At 37.4% G+C, this 23,003-nt stretch overlaps 1 protein-coding gene across 1 annotated transcript in view; it reads right to left on the bottom strand.

Annotated features, from left to right (window-relative positions):
* RYR2 (ryanodine receptor 2) overlaps positions 1-23,003 on the bottom strand; it is an 827,636-nt gene that overhangs the window by 524,837 nt on the left and 279,796 nt on the right. The window contains exon 3 of the mRNA XM_059882653.1: positions 8,361-8,465. Coding sequence (XP_059738636.1) covers positions 8,361-8,465 — 105 coding nt within the window. The remainder of the gene's footprint in view (positions 1-8,360; positions 8,466-23,003) is intronic.

Raw genomic sequence — 23,003 nt, 5'->3', positions numbered from 1 at the left:
TAAGATATGGGCTTCTCAGGTAGCGCTACTGGTAAAGAAATAGCCTCCCCATGCAGGAGACATAAGAGAGGTGGGTTCAATACCTGATTCTTGAAGATCCCCTGGAGGAGGGCGTGGCATCCCACTTCAGTACTCTTGCCTGGAGAATCCCATGGACAGAGGAGCCTGGCAGGCTACAGTCCATGGGCTCACAGAGAGTCGGACATGACTGAAGCGCCTTAGCATGCATGCACAGCACGGCTATAGCGTGCTTCCTATGTGCTATGAATGTTCTATACACTTCATACTGACTTACTGGATCCTCACAACAATATAATGGGAGGACACTATTATTTGCCCCCACTTTACAGATGACAAAACAAAGGTACAGAAAGTTTAAGCAGTTTTCCAAAGATTACCTGAGTTTCTCTATAATCTATATGCCTAATCACTATGGAATATAGCACACATCTTGAACTTCAACTTCTGCTCTTGCATTTATATAAAATGATCTTAAATGCAATTACTCACCTGAAATTATTACTTCATTGTTTGATAAATGTATTTTTTAAAAATTGATTCATGGTGCTGTAATGTTTATAAAATGTATTTTAAAAAACGACACCTCATTTACCAGTTAATTTAAATGGCTACTTCATGATGCATTTTGAATACTTTCAGAATACATGCTTCTAAAAAAGCAGAGGTTTTGTTAAGAGAGTGGCACAATTGTATTAATAATACTCCCTATTCTATAACTTCATTTTTCATAAAAACTGAAAGTGTCACAGTCTGATATATCTCTCTATTGATAACTAAGTCTATTGATAACTGTGGCATTTTGTAACTTTAATTACAAGATTATATAATTTAGAAATATGAAACACTCAGGATTTCATATAAAATAATAAACTATTTCAGTAAATTTAAACATAAAAATCACATTAAGAATATCCCTGAACATGTTATGTATAGTCCTCTGGGCAAGTACCAGTTTCTAATAGAATTCAAAGAACAGCATAATGAGATTAAATTGTTCCCTGGAGAAAAAATTTAAGTGACTTTTATATTAATAGCTTTAATATTATTTCCATTTGTCTTAGAAATGATGTAGTAATATAAAGTCTAAAGAAAATTCAAAAGAATGCCAAGTTCCACAAACTCAATCCCTTCCTTCTGCTAATACAATAATTATATCTACTCTTCTATGATAACACACATCATACTGCACTATAATTGTCCTTCTATTCTTGTATTAGACTGTGAATCCATTGATGGCAAAACTCACTTATTATTCATCTTTCTACCCACAGAGGTTTATAAAGCATATCTTCTAAACATTCAAAGTTTGCATTAAATATATGAATGATTAGAACTGACTTATTCATACTAAGCAATGTTTATAATTACATTGTAATTTTATAGATATTTAAAGCATCATTTATAATTTAAATTATAGGAAACTACCAAAAAAACCCTACCAATTACCTATAGTAATGAGGAAAATACAACATGAATGAATGATACTAATCAGAACCATTGAAATTAAAAATTTTAATCTCCTTCCCCCGAAAAGCAGGATATAACGGACAAATACTGGTTTAATTTTAGTTTTTGTTTCTTGGTTCAAGCTACTAACAGTCTAACAATAAGGCACCAATAGTCAAGCGGCTACAAGCAAAAGTCAGAAGGGAAAGGACCCTACAATTCTCCTGCTGCTGCTGCTTCAGTTGTGTCTGACTCTGTGCAACCCCATAGATGGCAGCCCCCATCCCTGGGATACTTCAGGCAAGAGTACTGGAGTGGGTTGCCAGTGCCTTCTCCTACAATTCTCCTAGGAACAGCTAAACCAAAAGATAGAAAGGACAGTCAATGTTATTTTTGTATATACCCTCCTAAACACTAATACGAGTAAGTCACTTAATATATTCATGATGTTAAAACAAACACAATGCATTGTCAACAAGTGAAACTATTAAAAATAGTATTTGAAAAAAAAATCAATAAATTTCACAGATTGTAAATCAAAAGCCCTTTCCACTATACTGTCTCACTTCTCAATTCATATCTGTGCTTCTATGAAACAGAATCCTAAGTTAAACTAGATATTACAAAAATAAACTTGAATGGAGAAAGAATTCATTGAAAATGCTTCTGAATTAAGGCATAATGAAACAAATGGCCCAAAGCATGGGATCATCTACATTATTAAACTTTATTAACTAGAACACACACAAAAATGAGCAAATATTATCACTGACATATATTATAATGTCAAAATCATAAAAAATCATCAGATTTAGTGATTATTAAATGATAGTATATAAGGCATATTTAGCATCCATTTAACAGTGGCTGTTTTTATTGTTTTATTTATTCCTTTTCTCATACCTGTATATGCCTTTGATTGAACTGCTACTAATCCCTGACTGCCTTTTCCCTGGCCTTGGCAGTTTGCTTCTCTGCAACCGTGGCTCTTTCAGGAATCCCTTCCCCCTCCCTCCAGTTTCCCAGCCAGTGATCCTGCCAGTTTGATGATGGCACAGTTAGGTTAAAATATAGTCATTGATACTGTTTGCTTATTTGTGTGTGTGATCTAGTTAATAAGATTTAATAATTTAGATGGTCCTATGCTTTTGGCCATTTGTTTCATTATACCTGAATTAATTCAGAAGCATTTTCAATGAACGTTTTCTCCATTCAATTTTATGTTGTAATGTCTAATTTAATTTAGGTCTCCATTTCACAGAAGCACAGATATAAAGTGAGAAATGACATGGCATAATAGAAAGGGCTTTGGTTTTACAATCTGTGAAATTTACTGATATTTCTTTTTTTTAAATACTATTTTTCACTAAATTTGATGACTGGGGCTTCCCAGATGGCACTAGTAGTAAAGAACCTGCCTGCCAATGCAGGAGATGTAAGAGATGCAGGTTCCATCCCAGGGTGGGAGAAGCGCATGGCAGCCCACTCCAGTATTCTTGCCTGGAGAATCCCATGGACAGAGGAGCCTGGCGGGCTACAGTCCATGGGTTCACACGGAGTCGGACACGACTGAAACGACTCAGCACGCACAGACCTGATGATAAAGACTGACCTTTCTTAAAGCCACAGAGTAAATATGTGGCACAACGTATTCTTAACCAGTTCTCAAATTCTAGAAAACCCAGCTTTTAGCCCAGATATGGATGTGACAGTTGGACTGTGAAGAAGGCTGAGTGCCGAAGAACTGATGCTTTTGAACTGTGGTGTTGGAGGAGACTCTTGAGAGTCCCTTGGACTGCAAGGAGATCCAACCAGTCCATTCTGAAGGAGATCAGCCCTGGGATTTCTTTGGAAGGAATGATGCTGAAGCTGAAACTCCGGTACTTTGGCCACCTCATGCGAAGAGTTGACTCATTGGAAAAGACTCTGATGCTGGGAGGGATTGGGGGCGGGAGGAGAAGGGGAAGACAGAGGATGAGATGGCTGGATGGCATCACTGACTGGATGGACGTGAGTTTGAGTGAACTCCGGGAGTTGGTGATGGACAGGGAGGCCTGGCATGCTGCGATTCATGGGGTTGCAAAGAGTCAGACACGACTGAGCGACTGATCTGATCTGATCTGATATCAACAATATGCAAAATAAATCTGAAGAATGAGAGGAGATAGACAGAAGTAGATACAGAAGCAGACTAGTGATCTAGAGCCACCTAAATCCTAGGGGGCAGGGAACAAAAAATTAACAGAAGCAAGGAAGTGCATATACAGAGGATACAAGAAAATTTGGCCAAAAGGGATGGGCATTGATCCTGCGGTCATTTTCTCCTTGTATTTATTTGTATTGTCTTCACTCTCAGGATTTTAAAGGCCCTGTGAGCAGCTATTCATATAAAGCTAAAAAGCTCTTGGCCTGTTTTCTACTGGTATGCTTTAAATAAGAAAAAAAGCTGAATTATGTTCAATGGAATTACATACTGATCTGGAATTACATATAATTAAACTGATCTGGATCAGTTTAATCATACTTTTTTTAAAAAGCAGATATTTTAGAAAACCTCTTTTAATAAAATATTTCAGAAGGCTTCTTATGCCACTTATACTACTAGTTCTGTCTTCCCTGATGGCTCAGCTAGTCAAGAATCTGCCTACAATGCGGGAGGACCTGAGTTCGATCCCCGAGTTGGGAAGATCACCTGGAGAAGGGGACATCTACCCACTCCAGTATTCTGGCCTGGAGAATTCCACGGACTCTATAAAATCCATGGGGTCACAAAGAGTCGGACACAACTGAGCGACTTTCACTTTCGTTTTGTGTTCTAGTTATTTTACTAATAAGCCACAATAATCAATTCTGTGGAATCAGAGCTTCATTAAATTAAGTAATATTTTTCCTGTTTCATCTTACACATCTGTTTTTGTTATCAATAACCTTCATGATGTGTTTGACACAAATGATGTTGGGGATTTCCCATTAAATTTCCTGCAACTTTATAAAAACCAAGCATTTACTTGGTGGGACCTAAGAATACAAGGCAAATGGTGCTTAACCACAAAAAAGAAAAGGCATGGTTCTAAGTGAAGTTTTTTTTCATTATCATCAAGTGTGTTTGTATTGCTATGTGGATAATAAATAGTATCAGTATTATTAACAGCATTGAATTACATAAGGAAGTTTAGAATTTTTTTTAAAAAAAACAAGGCTGCTTAAAGTTGATCATAAGAGAGTGGGGGAATTAAGTAATACACAAGATTCTTTATGATACACTCTTTAACGTGTAGGGAGAGAAACAATTTCTAGCACTGACATACATACACTGCTACTGCTAAGTCACTTCAGTCATGTCCGACTCTGTGCGACCCCATAGACAGCAGCCCACCAGGCTCCCCCGTCCCTGGGATTCTCCAGGCAAGAACACTGGAGTGGGTTGCCATTTCCTTCTCCAATGCAGGAAAGTGAAAAGTGAAAGTGAAGTCGCTCAGTCGTGTCCGACCCTCAGAGACCCCATGGACTGCAGCCTTCCAGGCTCCTCCATCCATGGGATTTTCCAGGCAAGAGTACTGGAGTGGGGTGCCAACACTACCATGTGTAAAACAGATAGCTGCTGTATAGCACAGGGAGTTCCATGAGACGTAGAGGGGTAGGCTGAGGGTGCGGTGGGCACAGGGAAGTGTGAGGGAGGCTCAAGGAGGGCACATATGTATACCTAGAGCTGATTCATATTGTTGTACAGCAGAAACTCGCACAACACTGGAAAGCAACCACATTCCAATTAAAAAAATAAAGCAGATGCTCAAAAAATTAAAAAATAAACATATCACAAAAAAGAAATGATTTCAAGAAAATTAGCATCTCCTTGCTGACATACTTCATCCAAGACAAAGTGGATCTTTCTTTATAAGCAAATCTACTGCATATAACTTATTGTTAGAAATGACAGTTTGTTTGCCAAAAGTATTTGCTACTGATTCCCATGAGTTTAAAGAAGACACATGAGGGGCTAGTAAAGAGGGTATGGATACCTATGGAGTCCAAAGACTTGACTCCTACAAGTGCCAGCAGCATCCACTGATGACATGTAATCAGATACGATCTTTCGCTGTTTTCACCATTATGATGAAGATGGTTGTTAGGTGGCAAACTAGCTCTCCTAGTGAATAACCTCAGCCCCAAGTCCCTGCTGCTGCTGCTGCTGCTAAGTCGCTTCAGTCGTGTCCGACTCTGTGCAACCCCAGAGACGGCAGCCCACCAGGCTCCCCCGTCCCTGGGATTCTCCAGGCAAGAACACTGGAGTGGGTTGCCATTTCCTTCTCCAATGCATGAAAGTGAAAAGTGAAAGTGAAGTCGCTCAGGTTGTCTACTTGAAAGTTACACAGTCGTGTCCGACTCCTAGCGACCCCATGGTCTGCAGTCTACCAGGCTCCTCCGTCCATGGGATTTTCCAGGCAAGAGTACTGGAGTGGGGTGCCATTGTTCCCTAATTCTGACCAGCCCATGACTCCTCCAGAATACCCCCAAATTGCTCAGACTAACCCCCAAATCTTGCCAGAACCTTGACTCAAGCATTCTGGCTGAGTTCCACTCTGAATAATTGATGCTTGTGCCAAACTAGTTATGAAATATTTTGAATATCACTCTTACATCTCCTGCATTGGCAGGCAGGTTCTTTACCAGTAGCACCATCTGGGTAGCCTGAACATCACTCCCAGGTACAATCAAAACTCTCCTATAGTCTAAGAAAGCATTTTCTTTCCCCCAAATATAATATCTTCTGAGTCACTGGACAGTGGTTCTTCCTAGTGTGAAAGTGAGATTTGGCTCAATGAAATATTTTCCTTTTCTGAAGCTGTTTTTTCTCAATTTTCATTTAAGAATGAATGTCTAATGGTAGCTACACGGGGCTTTATAAATGATTTTCCACATATCACATAAATTATCATGTTATCTCTGACAGAAGCTTTCTAGAGGAGAACAACTCAAAATTAAGCTAAATAAATATATTTGAGGGGCAGAAATTCTAATTAATGAGTATCTTCAATAAGTCAAAAAATAGTATTTTCAACACGTTCTATATACACAGATAATTTGAGAGCTTGCCTAATCCATTCCCCAGATTCTGGGGAGATAAAACCTCTTATCAAGAGTTTAAATTTAGAAAAAGCAGCTTAGCAACCTGAAAATTTTATGGTAATTTAATCATAAGTTGGTATCTACAAAGATAAGTGAAATGACAATACATGCTTTTCTAGATGCTCATGAAAAAGGAAAAGAATTTTCCTTCATAAAGACAGATTGGAATTTCAAAGCAGATATGCCTCAGTGAGTGGAGAAGGCAATGGCACCCCACTCCAGTACTCTTGCCCGGAAAATCCCATGATCGGAGGAGCCTGGTAGGCTGCAGTCCATGGGGTCGCTGAGAGTCGGACACGACTGAGAGGCTTCACTTCCACTTTTCACTATCATGCATTGGAGAAGGAAATGGCAACCCACTCCAGTGTTCTTGCCTGGAGAATCCCAGGGACAGGGGAGCCTGGTAGGCTGCCATCTATGGGGTCACACAGAGTTGGACACGACTGAAGCAACTTAGCAGCAGCAGCAGCATGCCTCAGTGAGGTTTAAAACCCAAGAGGGGTTGGTTATCCAGGTAGAAAGAAAACTAGTTGAATTGAGAAAGGCTTTAATTCAACCCTACTCCAAAAGCACTGCATTAATATAAAGAAAAACAATTTTTTAAACTTCATATAGTTTAATACTGTAATTTCAAACTGTTGTAACCAAAAATGTACTTGAGAAATTAAATATGCATAACATAGTTGGATCTTTTAAAAAATAAGCTGTTACTCTAATATCAAAAAAAATCACTAAAGTATCTCTTCCATATATACATACATGTGATATAGTATTAAAATTTTAAATTAATTTAAAATTAATGCACAAGGCAGTTAAAGTCCTAACCTGTGTGATACTAAAATTTTAAAAACTACAAGGCTAATGAAAATATATCACATCAGAATTTATCATTCATTTTCTGTTAAATGGTTTATTATCATTTTTTAATCTCTCTACTTATCCAAACCACAGCAATGATTAACAACAAAAACAGCAACACATGGACCAATAATCGCAAATAAATATGTTCAGTTCATTCCTGGAAATAGTATAGTTTATTAAAATATATACTGCAGTAATTATAGCAACAAGCAAACACATACATAGGAAACAAAAATTTGACCAACACCCTCCTGCTTAACTCTAAAATTTAATGAATTAGCTAAGAATGGGTCGTAGCCCAGAATCACTCAACATAGAATGGAACATAATTTAAATTACCAAATAAGCTTTCAAAGAAAAATGTCTGCATTTGGCGACAGAATAAAAATCTCAATTTTCAGAAGAAAATGATTAGCTATTTGCAAAATTACAACTGATTAAAGCTGTAACACCATAATTTCGTTACTTCAAATATATGAGTGCCATGAAATTTTACTTGCCATAAAGAAGCTTAGAACATAGTCACGTGGTTAGAGGCATTTGAGAATGAAATAAAGATTAATGACAGCCATGCATAAAGCAATTAATTGAAAGAGTCAAAATAACAGCTCTGAAAATGTAAGAAATGCTCAAAGAAAGAGATTCTGCTTTAACTACTGAAATAAGCATGAGGTTCAAGGACACAGATTACCCTATGGATGGGTTTGTTTTGTTTTGTTTTTTAAGTTATTTAAAACATCACCAGATATCCTGGATAAAGCAGAAAGGCAAACTTAAGAAAATCAGAACTAAACAGCATTGACTTATTTCAGTCAAAAGAACATCTCCAAAACCTGTGAAGAAATCATTTATATAATAGCTGAGTTCTTTAAAATACTGCCAGCCTACATAAATTAAGTACTTGCCCCTTCAGACTTTTCCACAGTGTTAGCCAACATCTCCTGCAGGGCCCGGACAGACAAGGACTGCTCCAGCACGAAGGTGCAGATGGAGAGGTCTGGAGGGACATTCTGTGCGGAAAGAGGGAAAGCCACCATCATCATCACCATCATCATCACCATCACCTTCAGTCATCCAGACCCAAACTTACCTTGTGATACTTCAGCTTCTTTCACAGAAAGAGAGAATACTTGTAAGTTCTCTGACATGAGCTCCCAAATCATCCAAATATACTCTCTACACCACTCACACTTAAACCGTGTTTTAACTAGTGGATAACTACAGCTACCATTTACTGAGTGCCTACTCTAATTAGGCACTGCACTCAAAGCTTTATCAATAACACTCATGGTCATCTACAATAACATTACTGGGTGGATAAGAAACTAGAGAAGTTATGTTACTTTTCCAAGTCACTATTACTAGATTTTTCAAGCTGGGACCAAAAAGCCAGATTTCTCTGACTCTCAAGCATTCATTTCTAATTTATCAAGTAGCTTGTTGATAAAAACTAAAAGGACTTCACTCAGTAGTGAAGTTCAGTTCAGTTCAGTTCAGTCGCTCAGTCGTGTCCAACTCTTCACGACCCCATGAATTGCAGCACACCAGGCCTCCCTGTCCATCACCAACTCCCGGAGTTCACTCAGACTCACGTCCATCGAGTCAGTGATGCCATCCAGCCATCTCATCCTCTGTCGTCCCCTTCTCCTCCTGCCCCCAATCCCTCCCAGCATCAGAGTCTTTTCCAATGAGTCAGCTCTTCGCATTAGGTGGCCAAAGTATTGGAGTTTCAGCTTTAGCATCAGTCCTTCCAACGAGCAAATATAAAAATGAATTGGTATAAAATATTCATTTACATAGGCTTGTTTTTATCCACAATTACCCTGTCTTACTCAAGTTGGATATCATATCTAGCTTCTAACTTTGTATGCAATAGTTTGACTTTTATTTGGTGTGTCTGTATTGCTTTATTTGGTCAATCCTTTTTTTCTATGTCCTTCCATAAACTTCCACTTCAATCAAGTAATAACCCCATAAATTCTGAAAATCCCAAAAAGTAACTACCAAGGAGACAAATGAAACAGGGTGGGAAGTGACTGCCAAGTTAGACAGTACTATCCCAATCAGGAACAAATATGTTATCAACCATGCACACCTTTGTTTTAGAGAAGCAGGATCCAGTAGGCAATGCAGCTGTTCAATTAAGATGTTCAAGCTAGCATTTTCTTAACAGAAGAACATTATAAATACGCTAAACACAAAACACAAGCAAGAATATGTCTTCCTAAAAAGAATATTAGGAGGATAAATTGATAACCTGATTCAGTGCCTCAATATTACAATATTACAATTTAGTGTTGAAGTATTTATTAAATTGAATCACTACCAATAAAAATATCCTTATCAGCAGAGAATGATGCTTTCAGGTTTCAAGGAAAGATTAAGTACTAGGGTTCTAGGAGTTTAAATTATTTTATGGAAAAAGAAACATAATCACTAGGTTTCCTCATACCCCACAAGCCTTCTTGGCACCCATGTTTTGTTTTTGAATAAACTTTTCTGAATTCCTCTACCCTTTATCACATGTTTCTGTGCGCCTCCCTTCCAGCCCAACTTTCTTTCATTTCTCCTCAGACTATCTCGGCTGGTAGTCAAAAGAATCTCTCAAATCTGGGTGCAGCCACTGCTTTTATACTCCACAGTAATTGAAAGAAGTTTTCCTTACTGAGGTATGGGGAAGTCATTCTGGTTTATACAACATTTGTCTTGCACTTTATTTTAACCAGAACAGCTTGTCTTATGGTCTACCAAACAGGCATTGTACATCTGCTTTAACCATTTTTAAAAACTGCATTTACCAGATTGCTTAGATAAGGATAAATGTCCATTTGGAAGACAGAGATAAATGTCCCCACTTCCTACATTCCTAATGCTAGTACTCCTTCAGTGATGAGCTTTGGGGCCCAGACACCAAGGTTCACGCTGATTTGCTACGTTTGAGCTAATCATTCTCTTTAGAAACCTAGAAGGGGTGTATCCCCTGTCATCATATTTGGTGTTCGTCTTTTGTTCTGGGAAGATATAAAACTGTGGTTCAGGCATTCAAAATGGGGCTAGTTGGCCACTGTGGATGTGGTTTTAGACACATTCCTGTATTACGGAGGACCTGAATTTTCTGAACGGTATCAGATTCAGGATGCCACCAGTCATGGTCAAAACAAGATCTATTAGTAGCTGCCAGCTGCACCTTTACAGAGTCATGGTCTCCTCATGTAACTATTCAACCATTTCAGCCCTTAACCAATCCTGGTTTAACATGCATCCTTACCTTCTGCCAATCCAATTATAACTGACAAACTTATGTAACTCTGTGGGTTTTGCCTATATAAGCCTCTCCTACTTTGTAGTCTAGCAGAAGACAGTTCAGATGCTCCTTGAATCTATGGCTTCCAAGCTATAGTCCTCAGTGTGACTCAACTACAACTCTTATCTACTTCTATTATGGACTGTTTACTGATTATTTCCATTGACAGCAGTCAGCTAGACAAGGGCTTTCCAAAAATCCTCAGATGAAAGACTGGAAGCTAGGAAACAGACTCTCTACCACTCTGAAATTCAGGATAAGGTCTTTTAAATTTAATATTCTCAGTTATAACTATATTAATAACAATTTATCACACTAAAACAAATGCTACTGGAAAAAACTGATTGTTTATTCCATTCATATCCACTTAAACTCTGAGAGTTTGGAAGTTACATTTTGACAAATAGCACTGATAGAGAACTATGTTAAGAAATGGTGTGCGGGTGAACTAGTGTCTCAACAAAAAAAAGTCTTGATTTGCGGTGGTATAAATAAAATACTGTGGTGTAAATACTCCAATGATGGCTGATTTCAAAGTATCAAAGTTTACTAATCAGCTCACACTAAATATGTAATAATCAGCTCTCAGAAATCTGTAAGAGCCATTGCCAACATACCACTGAACTGATTTCAGACACATATTCATGAATTACTTTAGCATCAGTATAATAGTTAAAAGACTGGATTCTATAAACAGACAACCAAAGCTAAAATCTAGGCCTTACTACTTAAGAGCTCTTAACTTTTATAATCTTTACTTTCCTTCCCTGAGAAATGGGATAGTAATTATATCATCCTCATAGAGATGCTGTGAAAAAATAAATGAGATGATCTAAGCAAAGACCTTATCGTAGTGTTAACACCATAACAAGACACAAAATAAGTGAGCTATTGTCATTAGTTTTGCATACTGTCATTTCTCCCCATTTATGGCGTTTATGAAGCACCACTCATTTCTTAAAATTGGTTCTTAAGTGAACTCTACTTTAGAGAAACAGTGTTTGAAAACACAAAGTATTAACTATGCACCTGTTCATAACACCTAAAGTGTTCCGGTACTTTCAAGAAAAGGCACTTTCTGGTCATATTGAAGAGTTTACATCTTGGGTATATTTAAATTGCTTCCTGTTTCACTTTAATCAAAATGTTAAAGTATGAATCACTGAAATATCTTACATTTATTTTAAAGAAACTTGAAAATCACATGAATTTGAAATGAAATAATCCTGCCAACCAAATTCATATTTTTAGACTGGCATGCTCATAACAGATAGCGAGAGTTAACAGGAATAAATGAACAGATAATCAGCAAAGGAAGTTCTCTCACACAAACTCTAGGCTTTTCTTGCTTCCGAGCTATCTTTCTCTCCCTCTCTCCCTCTCTCCCCCACCCCCCGCCTCCCCGCCGCCCACAACTCCCCACAAAACACACAAGGGTAACAGAAAGGCTGAGCAGTGTAGAAACAAAAAATGTTTACCCCTTACAGGAAAATCTTGAACAATACAAATGAGAGCTTTGCACTGTTATCTGTTTCTTTTGCTCTGAAGAAAAATGGTCTGGTTGTTTTAGGCAAAAGAATCATTACCAAAACTTGTATACTTTTTAAAGTAAACTACTAAAAATATTCCTTCATTTAGATGTATATTTCTTCAAATAACCCTGAATTTTTTAAATCATACTATCAGCCATGAAATTAAAAGACGCTTACTCCTTAGAAGGAAAGTTATGACCAACCTAGATGGCATGTTCAAAAGCAGAGACATTACTTTGCCAACAAAGGTTCGTCTAGTCAAGGCTATGGTTTTTCCAGTGGTTATGTATGGATGTGAGAGTTGGACTGTGAAGAAGGCTGAGCACCGAAGAATGGATGCTTTTGAACTGCGGTGTTGGAGAAGACTCTTGAGAGTCCCTTGGACTGCAAGGAGATCCAACCAGTCCATTCTGAAGGAGATCAGCCCTGGGATTTCTTTGGAAGGACTGATGCTGAAGCTGAAACTCCAGTACTTTGGCCACCTCATGCGAAGAGTTGACTCCTTGGAAAAGACTCTGATGCTGGGAGGGATTGGGGGCAGGAGGAGAAGGGGACGACAGAGGATGAGATGGCTGGATGGCATCACTGACTCGATGGATGTGAGTTTGAGTGAACTCCAGGAGTTGATGATGGACAGGGAGGCCTGGTGTGCTGCGATTCATGGGGTCGCAAAGAGTTGGACACGACTGAGTGAATGAACTGAACTGAACTGAAAGCATTTATATTAAGACCTTTTACCACTTCCCCAAAATGAAGTTGTCAGAGGAAAATAAACGGTCTCATCCATGAATTAAACACCAACGAAATGGCCCCAAATCAAAATGACTCCTAACATTAAGCATAAGAGATAAAGTAAAACAGTCAATATATCTGTACTGGGAACTTCAATTCACAAGCATTTGCAAGTCACCATCTTTTCTTTAGTTTTTTTTTTTTTTCCCCTCAAGTCTAATTACTGTGAAAATTAATTTTTAGAACTTCAGTTTTAAAGAACTTTACTTGCCCTTTCAATGAGTATGCTCCCAAATCATAAAATAAATCCTTATGCAATATATGCTTTACCTTCTAGGTGCTTCAAAACAGACTGCATGGGAACATGAAAGAGAACTACCACTCAATCTGTACACCTACCTGCCTCTTAAGCATTACACTTATTTGTCATACAAAATTAAACCAGAGAAAAGTATATACTTCAGTCTGTCTTAATGTCGATCTAGGCTGCCCAGAACCCAAAGCAGGCAGACAGTAGGTTCATAATGCTTTTCATATAGAGACAAGATCAATTTAATCAGGATAGGAGTTCTTTGGCAAAAGTAACAAACAAGCAAGCAGCATGGCTGTGTACCTTTTATTCTTTTTAAAACACAAACTGGTCCCCATTCTCCTCCACCTGACAAATACGACATGATCTTACGGGACAAAAACAATTTCCAAGAATAACCACAACAGAGCATCTGGCTTTGTTGGCACTGGAGAGTGAATGTAAAATCAATTCGGTTTTTAACTGATGTATACATCAAACCATCTGGCATCCATGGATATATATCTGCCTAACTCATTTACAAGCCTATTGAAACATGTCACTGCCTTGACTTAACTGTAAGCAATAATTTGGGACTAAATAAGCCACTGTAGGGGGCTTCCCAGGTAGCTCAGCAGGTAAAGAATCTGCCTGCAATGCAGCAGACACAGGAAACACAGGTTCTATCCCTGGGTCAGGAAGATCTCCTGGAGAAGAGAATGGCAACCCACTCTAGTATTCTTGCTTGGAGAACCCCATGGTCAAAGGAACCTGGCAGGATACAGTTCACAGAGTCTCAGAGAGTTGGACATGACCAAAGCAACTGAGCACAGGCCACTACAGACTACCTCTCTTGTTATCACCATGTAAAAATTGCATACTAACAAACCACTCCATTTAAAGATGTTGATTCCTTTGCTTATATTTTCTTCCTTAGTGTGAATATACAGCTCCAGGGATCCATCAATGGAAAACAATAAAATCAAATATAAAAGCATTTTTGGTGAAAATTCAAATACTGATTTTTTTTTTTAATTATCTCTTTCCAAACCTAATTGTTCATAAACTCCCTCCTACATAGGAATCGGTTGAGGTTTTGGGTGTTTATCTTTCCAAGCCTTTTTCTACACATTTACATAAAAATGCATGTTCACATAGAAGTATATAGATAGGGGACTTTCTCAGTGCCCCATTGTTGAGAATCTGCCTTGCAGTACAGGAGGTACAGGTTCGATTCCTGGTTGGGGATCGAAGATCCCACATGTTGTGGAGCAACTGAGCCAAGACCAAAACTCTGAGACCACATGCTACAACTTAACAGCCCACATGCCCTAACTAGAGTTCATGCACCACAAGAAAGCTCCCTTATAATGCAACAAAGATCCCATATGGTGTAACTTAGAAACTAGTAACTGATGCAGCCAAATAAACAATGTTTTTTAAAAAAATAAAATTCTTAAAGAGATGGGACTATCAGATCACCTTTGTGCTTCCTGTGAAACCCGTATGCAGGTCAAGAAACAACAGTTAGAACCAGACATGGAACAATGGACTGGTTCCAAGTTGGGAAAAGAGTACGTCAAGGCTGTATATTGTACATCAATAAGCATGTACCATGCTTATGTAACTTATATGCAGAGGACATCATGTGAAATGCCAAGCTGGATGAAGCACAGCTGGAATCAAGATTATAGGGAGAAATATCAATAAATTTAGACAGGCAGATGACACCACTCTTATGGCAGAAAGCAGAGAGGAATTAAACAGTCTCATGAAGAAGATGAAAGAGGAGATTGAAAAAAGTTGGCTTAAAATTCAGCATTCAAAAAATGAAGATCATGGCATTTGGTCCCATCACTTCATGGCAAATGGATGGGGAAACAATGCAAACAGTGACACACTTTATTTTATTGGGCTCCAAAATCAATGTGGATGGTGACTGCAGCCATGAAATTAAAAGATGCTTGCTCCCTTTAAGAAAAGCAATGACAAATCTAGAGAGCAAATTAAAAAGTAGAGATATTACTTTGCCAACAGAAGTCTGTCTGGTCACAGCTATGGTTTTTCCCGTAATCATGTATGGATGAGATAGTTGGGCCATAAGGAAGGCTGAGTGCCAAAGAATTGATGCTTTCGAACTGTGGTGCTGTATAAGACTCTTGAGAATTTTCTTGGGCAGCAAGGAGATCAAACCAGTCAATCCTAAAGGAAATCAACCCTGAATATTCATTCGAAGGACTGATGCTGAATTGCCAGTACTTGGGCTACCTGATGTGAAGAGTCAACTCACTAGAAAAGACCTTGATGATGGGAAGACTGAAGGCAGGAGAGGGGGATGAGAAAGGATGAGATGGTTGGATGGCATCACTGACTCAATGGACATGAGTTTGAGCAAACTCCAGGAGAGAAGCCTGGACTGCTGCAGTCCATGGGGTTGCAAACAGTCAAGACACGACTGAGCAACTGGAAAACAAAGACTGGCTTTACCCATTAATGGGCTCACTTTATGTCAATTACATATTTTAACTTACTAATATGTATTGAAGATCACTGTTAATAGATCTCTATTTACTTCATTCTTCATGACCCCTAAAGAATCTAGATAAACCATATTCCTCCTGAAGACTGGATCAAAGACTGGTTCAAGTTTAATACCATGCAACATTGTTATTCAACTTGGATCTTCACCCTCCCACCCTGCACCACCAGCCTAAAACAGTGACTTACAAAAGAAAGTGCTCAATGTTAGATGAGTTGACCTCAAACTATGATTTTACCTCTTTCTGGAAAATTATGCAAATGTCTAGACAGGGACACAGTAGTTACAGCCCTAATGGCAGATCTGTACTTTGGGTTTTTGTTTTTTTTCATAATCTTAGGATTCTAATATGAAAACAAGCAAATTTACCTTTCTGTGTCACACAATTAACTGAAGTCATGCACCAAATAACCTTCAGAGTAATACAGAGATATATCAAAATGTATTTTGAAAATTAATGAGGTATTAAATTTTGATAGTTTAATAGCATAAGGAAACAGGCAGGGCACCATACCAAAGAACATGGGATTCTGACTCAATGCATAACCAGGCAAAGGACTCTAGGTAAATCAGCCTGAGTTTCCCCATCCCTAAGTGGCAATATACTCAACTATGCTTCAAAGAACAGTTCTGAAGCAAATAAGAAAATCAATGCACTGCAAACAGAAAAATGTCGATAAAATCATTTTCTCAGCCTAATTAAAAATGTATCTCACAATGGAAACTCAGAAACACAGAGATATAAATTAAGACAAAAGTTGATCTTCTACCAAGAAATGTGAAGACGGTGTTCTCTGGAGTGGAACAGATGGTCTGAAGTTGACGCAGGTTTGTTTTTTCTCAGCCACCCATCTGCTGAGTGGCCTTTGGCAAGACACAATAACCACTGAGGCCAACTTGTCCACGAACTATGGAGATATCAAATTTCTCTAAAAAACAGAGTTGTCATTGCTCTTGTTTAAGTTGCTATCTGAAGACAAGAACCAAGCAAAATTACATCCACCATATGGGGCAAAATATCCTCTAAAATGTTTACATATCCCACAATTCCAATATAATTGTGGTGCTGTATTCCACTGACTTATTAATACATGGAATACTGTAGAAAAGAAATATCAAATTGGATATAAGGAAAATCTTAGTTCACATTTTTTGCTTTATGTTTTCAAAATTCTAATCACAACATTTCCCCAGACTAGCAAAGTGAATATCACCAGACGTTCACACATTCCATAGGAGTCCATAGTTCTGGGCAGTTTTCCTTGTCATATTCTTTTTCTCTTCATCATTTTGCACCAAACATTAACAGAAGATTTCCTTAAAGAAGGATATATGTACCCTGTTTCAATCACAGGATAAATTCTTTCTGAGATCAGCTTTTTCAAAGACAAGGTTAAATGTGACAGTAAGAGATAAAACTAATATGTCTGGGTTTCCACAGGTCTCAAGGCTTTGGATCCCTTCAGAAAAGCTCAAGTCATTCTAAGTGGCATTGTTAAGAACACTGGTCCACATGGGAAAGGCTCTATTAGCAGGTAAAGCAGGTTAACTGACAGTACACCACCAGGATAAAGAGTCACAGCCTGCAAATTTAGCAGTTAACTATGAAACTCCCTAGTGAATTAATAGGGGTCCATATGATTTGCTCAGTGTTCATATTTTCTCCTTGGCATACATCTTTTGTAATATAATCTTATTAAACATAATATTAAGTAGATATGTCAGTCTACCTTATTTTTCTAATTATTTTAACATGCAGCTGACTCAAATATGACAGTGCAAATCTAGAGATATCCTAGTTTGACATTCTACCCTGCATGACTTCTTTTGTATATTGTAACAGGAATGTTGTATTAGGTCAATCATGTTCACATGTATCTTTTTATTTTTTAAATTATGGAAGTATGATAACACATTTTCAGGAGATTTGGAAAATACAGAACAAAGTTACATATAGTTTTACTATATATTACAATTTTTTTTTAATAGATAAATTAAGATTTTTGGAGTTTCAATATTAAACCCTCAAAAATTAATAGAATGAATAGACAAAAAAGTAGAAGGATATAATAGACCTGAAAAGCACTATGAACCTATTCAGCACAATTAAGATTTATATAATTTTCACACAACAGCAGGATATAAATTCTAAGTTCCCATAGACTACAAACCAGGAGACACTGGAACTATAACCAGAGATATAAAACAGGATGCAAAAATTTCATGGTCTGAGGGTATTGAAATCATACAGTCTGTTCTCTTATCACTGCTGTTCACATGTATCTTAAGTAGAAGTCACTGTTGGTGAGAACCACATATAAGGCATTTTGAAAGCAAGACATTCAAAGAGAAACTGAGGAAATACTTCTGCTATGAATTAAGCCTCAAAATGATATGCAAGAGTCTATTAAAATTCACATGTGCTACTAATGATTCATTGGATATGGCCTCCTGCTTTCAAACACTGATAAGTCAACCCTATATCTGTCACAAGCTCAATAAAAACTTAATAAACTAACTCTCCACACTCTAGATAATGGCCCACTTATCTAATTTACATGTAAAGCACATAACTTCCAGTCATATATGTCAATGATGTTCCATGAAGTTGGGCTCAAATTTGAGAAATCTGATGTTAAAAAGCTATGGAGCTTCACCATTAAATTCAGAGTTTAGAGCTGAGTAACCAGCTAAATAAATGGATGAATAAAGAAACCACAAAAACAAATCAATCAGTGGAAGTACCCACAGATTACTTTGGAGCAATGTTTCAGTCTATTCGAGTCTTTTTTAAAGAATTAGCAAAATACATACATGTTTATTACACATGTATACAATAAATAATTGGCAGAGTATACAAAAATAATTATGGCAGAAATAACATATGTCCTAAGTATTTGTCAGATATCAGAGTCTGTGACATCTCAGCCTTGCTCCCTGCAAGAACCCAGTGTGCCACAAACAATGATCAAACTTGGCAGATTCCCCCACCGAGAATTTCCAATGATCCATAGAGATGTTCCTGTGGAGATTTGCAAAAAAAAAAAAAAAGAGAGAGAGAGATTTGGGTAGAACCTATTCATTAGCTCATTTCCTGAAATATTTGGGAAAAAAATAATTTTTACTGTAACCTGGCCAACCTAATCATCTGACATACGACCTCTGTCACAAAATCCATACCGCCTTATCTCAAAATCTGCTTAAAGAATAGGGAACAACTCACACTACCTTGTGGCTAAGGGCAATCAACAGGTTCTAATTTAGCTAGAGCACTAAAAAAATCCAAAGGAGGGTGGGAAGTGAAAACAATAATCATGGCTTCCACATCAAGTTATGCAGGTGATGAGATGATGTCTTCAAATTTAATTAACAATGTAATACAGTGCAAATTTATTCAGGCATAACCATACAGCCATCTCACTCTTTGCAGGCATCTCATTCTGTGAAAGTGTGCTGGATAATTTCATCTAAATTAATTTAAAATGGCAAGGGCTAACTTAATTACTCAGCATCAGTCTGAACAAATTAAACTGGAATCATGTCAGTAATATCACTCGAAATCTCAAAACCGAAACTCCAAGCAGACTCAGATGGAGACAGTCAATGCCTCGGAATTCCTACCAGGAACTCCACTTGCACGGATTTTCTACATAGCTTTAAGAATGTAGGAAATAGCCATGTAGACACAATTATGTAAATAATAACGGCTATATATAACTTGTCAAGTGCCCTCTGTGTGCTAAGTCCTAAATCTCATCAAAACTCTACAAGTATTACTATCACTTCGGAATTGAGTAAATGGTGACTCAGAAAATTAAATGACTTGATTTAAACTAGAAACTATTAAGAGGCATATTTCCTTAGCCCAAAACCCATATATCACATTGTCCCCGTCAAGGTACCCTAATTACCAGTTTTTTTTTTTTTCATTTTGTTTTCCTGTACATTTGTCGTAACAGTTTTATTATCGATAAATCAAACCTCAATATAACAGTGCAAACACCCTAGAAGAACCCACACACAGAATTAAAGCCACAAATACCCCCAAACTCTAAGACTTTGGCTTAAGGGACAGTTCCTAAGTTCATTAGCCAGTATGAGCTTCTTGGGAAAGTACTAGCAAAAGCAAAAGTGTAAGGCATTAAACTAAAGATTCCACCAGAAAATTACTAGAAATAATCAATGACTATAGTAAAGTTGCAGAATATAAAATCAACACACAGAAATCCCTTGCATTCCTATACACTAATAATGAGAAAACAGAAAGAGAAATTAAGGAAACAATTCCATTCACCATTGCAACGGACAGAATAAAATACTTAGGAATATATCTAAAAAGAAACTAAAGACCTATATATAGAAAACTATAAAACACTGGTGAAAGAAATCAAAGAGGACACTAATAGATGGAGAAATATACCATGTTCATGGATTGGAAGAATCAATATAGTGAAAATGAGTATACTACCCAAAGCAATTTATATATTCAATGCAATCCCTATCAAGCTACCAACAGTATTCTTCACAGAGCTAGAACAAATAATTTCACAATTTGTATGGAAATACAAAAAACCTCAAATAGCCAAAGCGATCTTGAGAAAGAAGAATGGAACTGGAGGAATCAACCTACCTGACTTCAGGCTCTACTACAAAGCCACAGTTATCAAGACAGTATGGTACTGGCACAGAGACAGAAATATTGATCAATGGAATAAAATAGAAAGCCCAGAGATAAATCCATGCACATATGGACACCTTATCTTTGACAAAGGAGGCAAGAATATACAATGGAGTAAAGACAATCTCTTTAACAAGTGGTGCTGGGAAATCTGGTCAACCACTTGTAAAAGAATGAAACTAGACCACTTTCTAACACCATACACAAAAATAAACTCAAAATGGATTAAAGATCTAAACATAAGACCAGAAACTATAAAACTCCTAGAGGAGAACATAGGCAAAACACTCTCTGACATACCTCACAGCAGGATCCTCTATGACCCACCTCCCAGAATATTGGAAATAAAAGCAAAAATAAACAAATGGGACCTAATTAACCTTAAAAGGTTCTGCACATCAAAGGAAACTATTAGCAAGGTGAAAAGACAGCCTTCAGAATGGGAGAAAATAATACCAAATGAAGCAACCGACAAACAACTAATCTCAAAAATATAAAAGCAACTCCTACACCTCAACTCCAGAAAAATAAACGACCCAATCAAAAAATGGGCCAAAGAACTAAATAGACATTTCTCCAAAGAAGACATACAGATGGCTAACAAACACATGAAAAGATGCTCAACATCACTCATTATCAGAGAAATGCAAATCAAAACCACTATGAGGTACCATTTCACACTAGTCAGAATGGCTGCGATCCAAAAGTCTACAAATAATAAATGCTGGAGAGGGTGTGGAGAAAAGGGAACCCTCTTACACTGTTGGTGGGAATGCAAACTAGTACAGCCACTATGGAGAACAGTGTGGAGATTCCTTAAAAAACTGAAAATAGAACTGCCTTATGATCCAGCAATCCCACTGCTGGGCATACACACTGAGGAAACCAGAATCAAAAGAGACACGTGTACCCCAATGTTCATCGCAGCACTGTTTATAATAGCCAGGACATGGAAGCAACCTAGATGTCCATCAGCAGATGAATGGATAAGAAAGCAGTGGTACATATACACAATGGAGTATTACTCAGCCATTAAAAAGAATACATTTGAATCAGTTCTAATGAGGTGGATGAAACTGGAGCCTATTATACAGAGTGAAGTAAGCCAGAAGGAAAAACATAAATACAGTTTACTAACGCATATATGTGGAATTTAGAAAGATGATAACAATAACCCGGTGTATGAGACAGCAAAAGAGACACTGATGTATAGAACAGTCTTATGGACTCTGTGGGAGAGGGAGAGGGTGGGAAGATTTGGGAGAATGGCATTGAAACATGTATAATATCATGTATGAAACGAGTTGCCAGTCCAGGTTCGATGCACGATACTGGATGCTTGGGGCTAGTGCACTGGGATAGCCCAGAGGGATGGTATGGGGAGGGAGGAGGGAGGAGGGTTCAGGATGGGGAACACATGTATACCTGTGGCGGATTCATTTTGATATTTGGCAAAACTAATACAATTATGTAAAGTTTAAAAATAAAATAAAATTAGAAAAAAAAATAAATAAATAAAATAGTGATCCTCCTTAGGTGATGCCCTGTGGGTATATCTGGATAAAGGGATTATTCCTTTGTTGCCTGAAGATATGAGGCATTATGTCAACGGGTGATGTAATACTTTCTGATTGAAAAATCTTGACAAGAGAGAGGTATATAGTACAGTTAAAAAACAAGTAGATACTTCAGCTGTGTTTGTGATACCTAACCTGAAATAATGTTAGGTGATCTGGACATACTCAAGAGTCCTATTAATCCATGTAATTTACAAACATGTAGCTTAAGATAAAAGGATACCAATACAATTTGAGTAATCAAAAATTCCATTCCCCCCGGCACATAATTTAGACCAGAAGTGGGCTACTGGTAACACAAATAATAATTTAAGAATGATAACTACAGCAGCTGTGTATATGATGTATGAAAGCTGACTTATGACACTTTCTACTGACACTTTCTATGTTCAAGGATCAAATTGGGAAAGATAAAAAGATTTATAAGCTACATTTTTAAAATCATCCTCACTCAGCTGTAAGGAGAAATTCTCATAATTTCTTTTAAAAATGTAGGCAAAAGTATACCTATACTTACTGAGAGAAAAAATATTCAAGAGAAGTGGTCAGTGAGTGTCCCCAGATGCTGGAGTTAGCAGATAAAGACTTCAAAGAAAACTTTAAACATAAATATATTTAAAGTCTGGAGAAGAAAATGACAACCCACTCCAGTATTCTCGCCTGGTGGACTACAGTCCAAGGAGTCACAAAGAGTTGGACACAACTTAGCGACTAAGCAGTAACATATTTAAAGAACTGAAAGAAAAAAAAAATGTTTAAAGAAATAAAGTATGATAATAATGAATCAATGAATAGAAATGTTCAATAAAGACATATTAATTATACAAATAGGAATAAATGGAAATTCTATATTTGAGTATAATAACTTAAATGACAAATATATTAGAGGGGTCCAGC

Source organism: Bos taurus, chromosome 28 (genome assembly GCF_002263795.3).
Source record: "Bos taurus isolate L1 Dominette 01449 registration number 42190680 breed Hereford chromosome 28, ARS-UCD2.0, whole genome shotgun sequence".
NCBI classification, from domain to species: Eukaryota; Metazoa; Chordata; class Mammalia; order Artiodactyla; family Bovidae; genus Bos; species Bos taurus.
The sequence above is the reverse complement of the archived record's forward strand: the minus strand, read 5'-3'. Positions and strand labels throughout refer to the sequence as shown.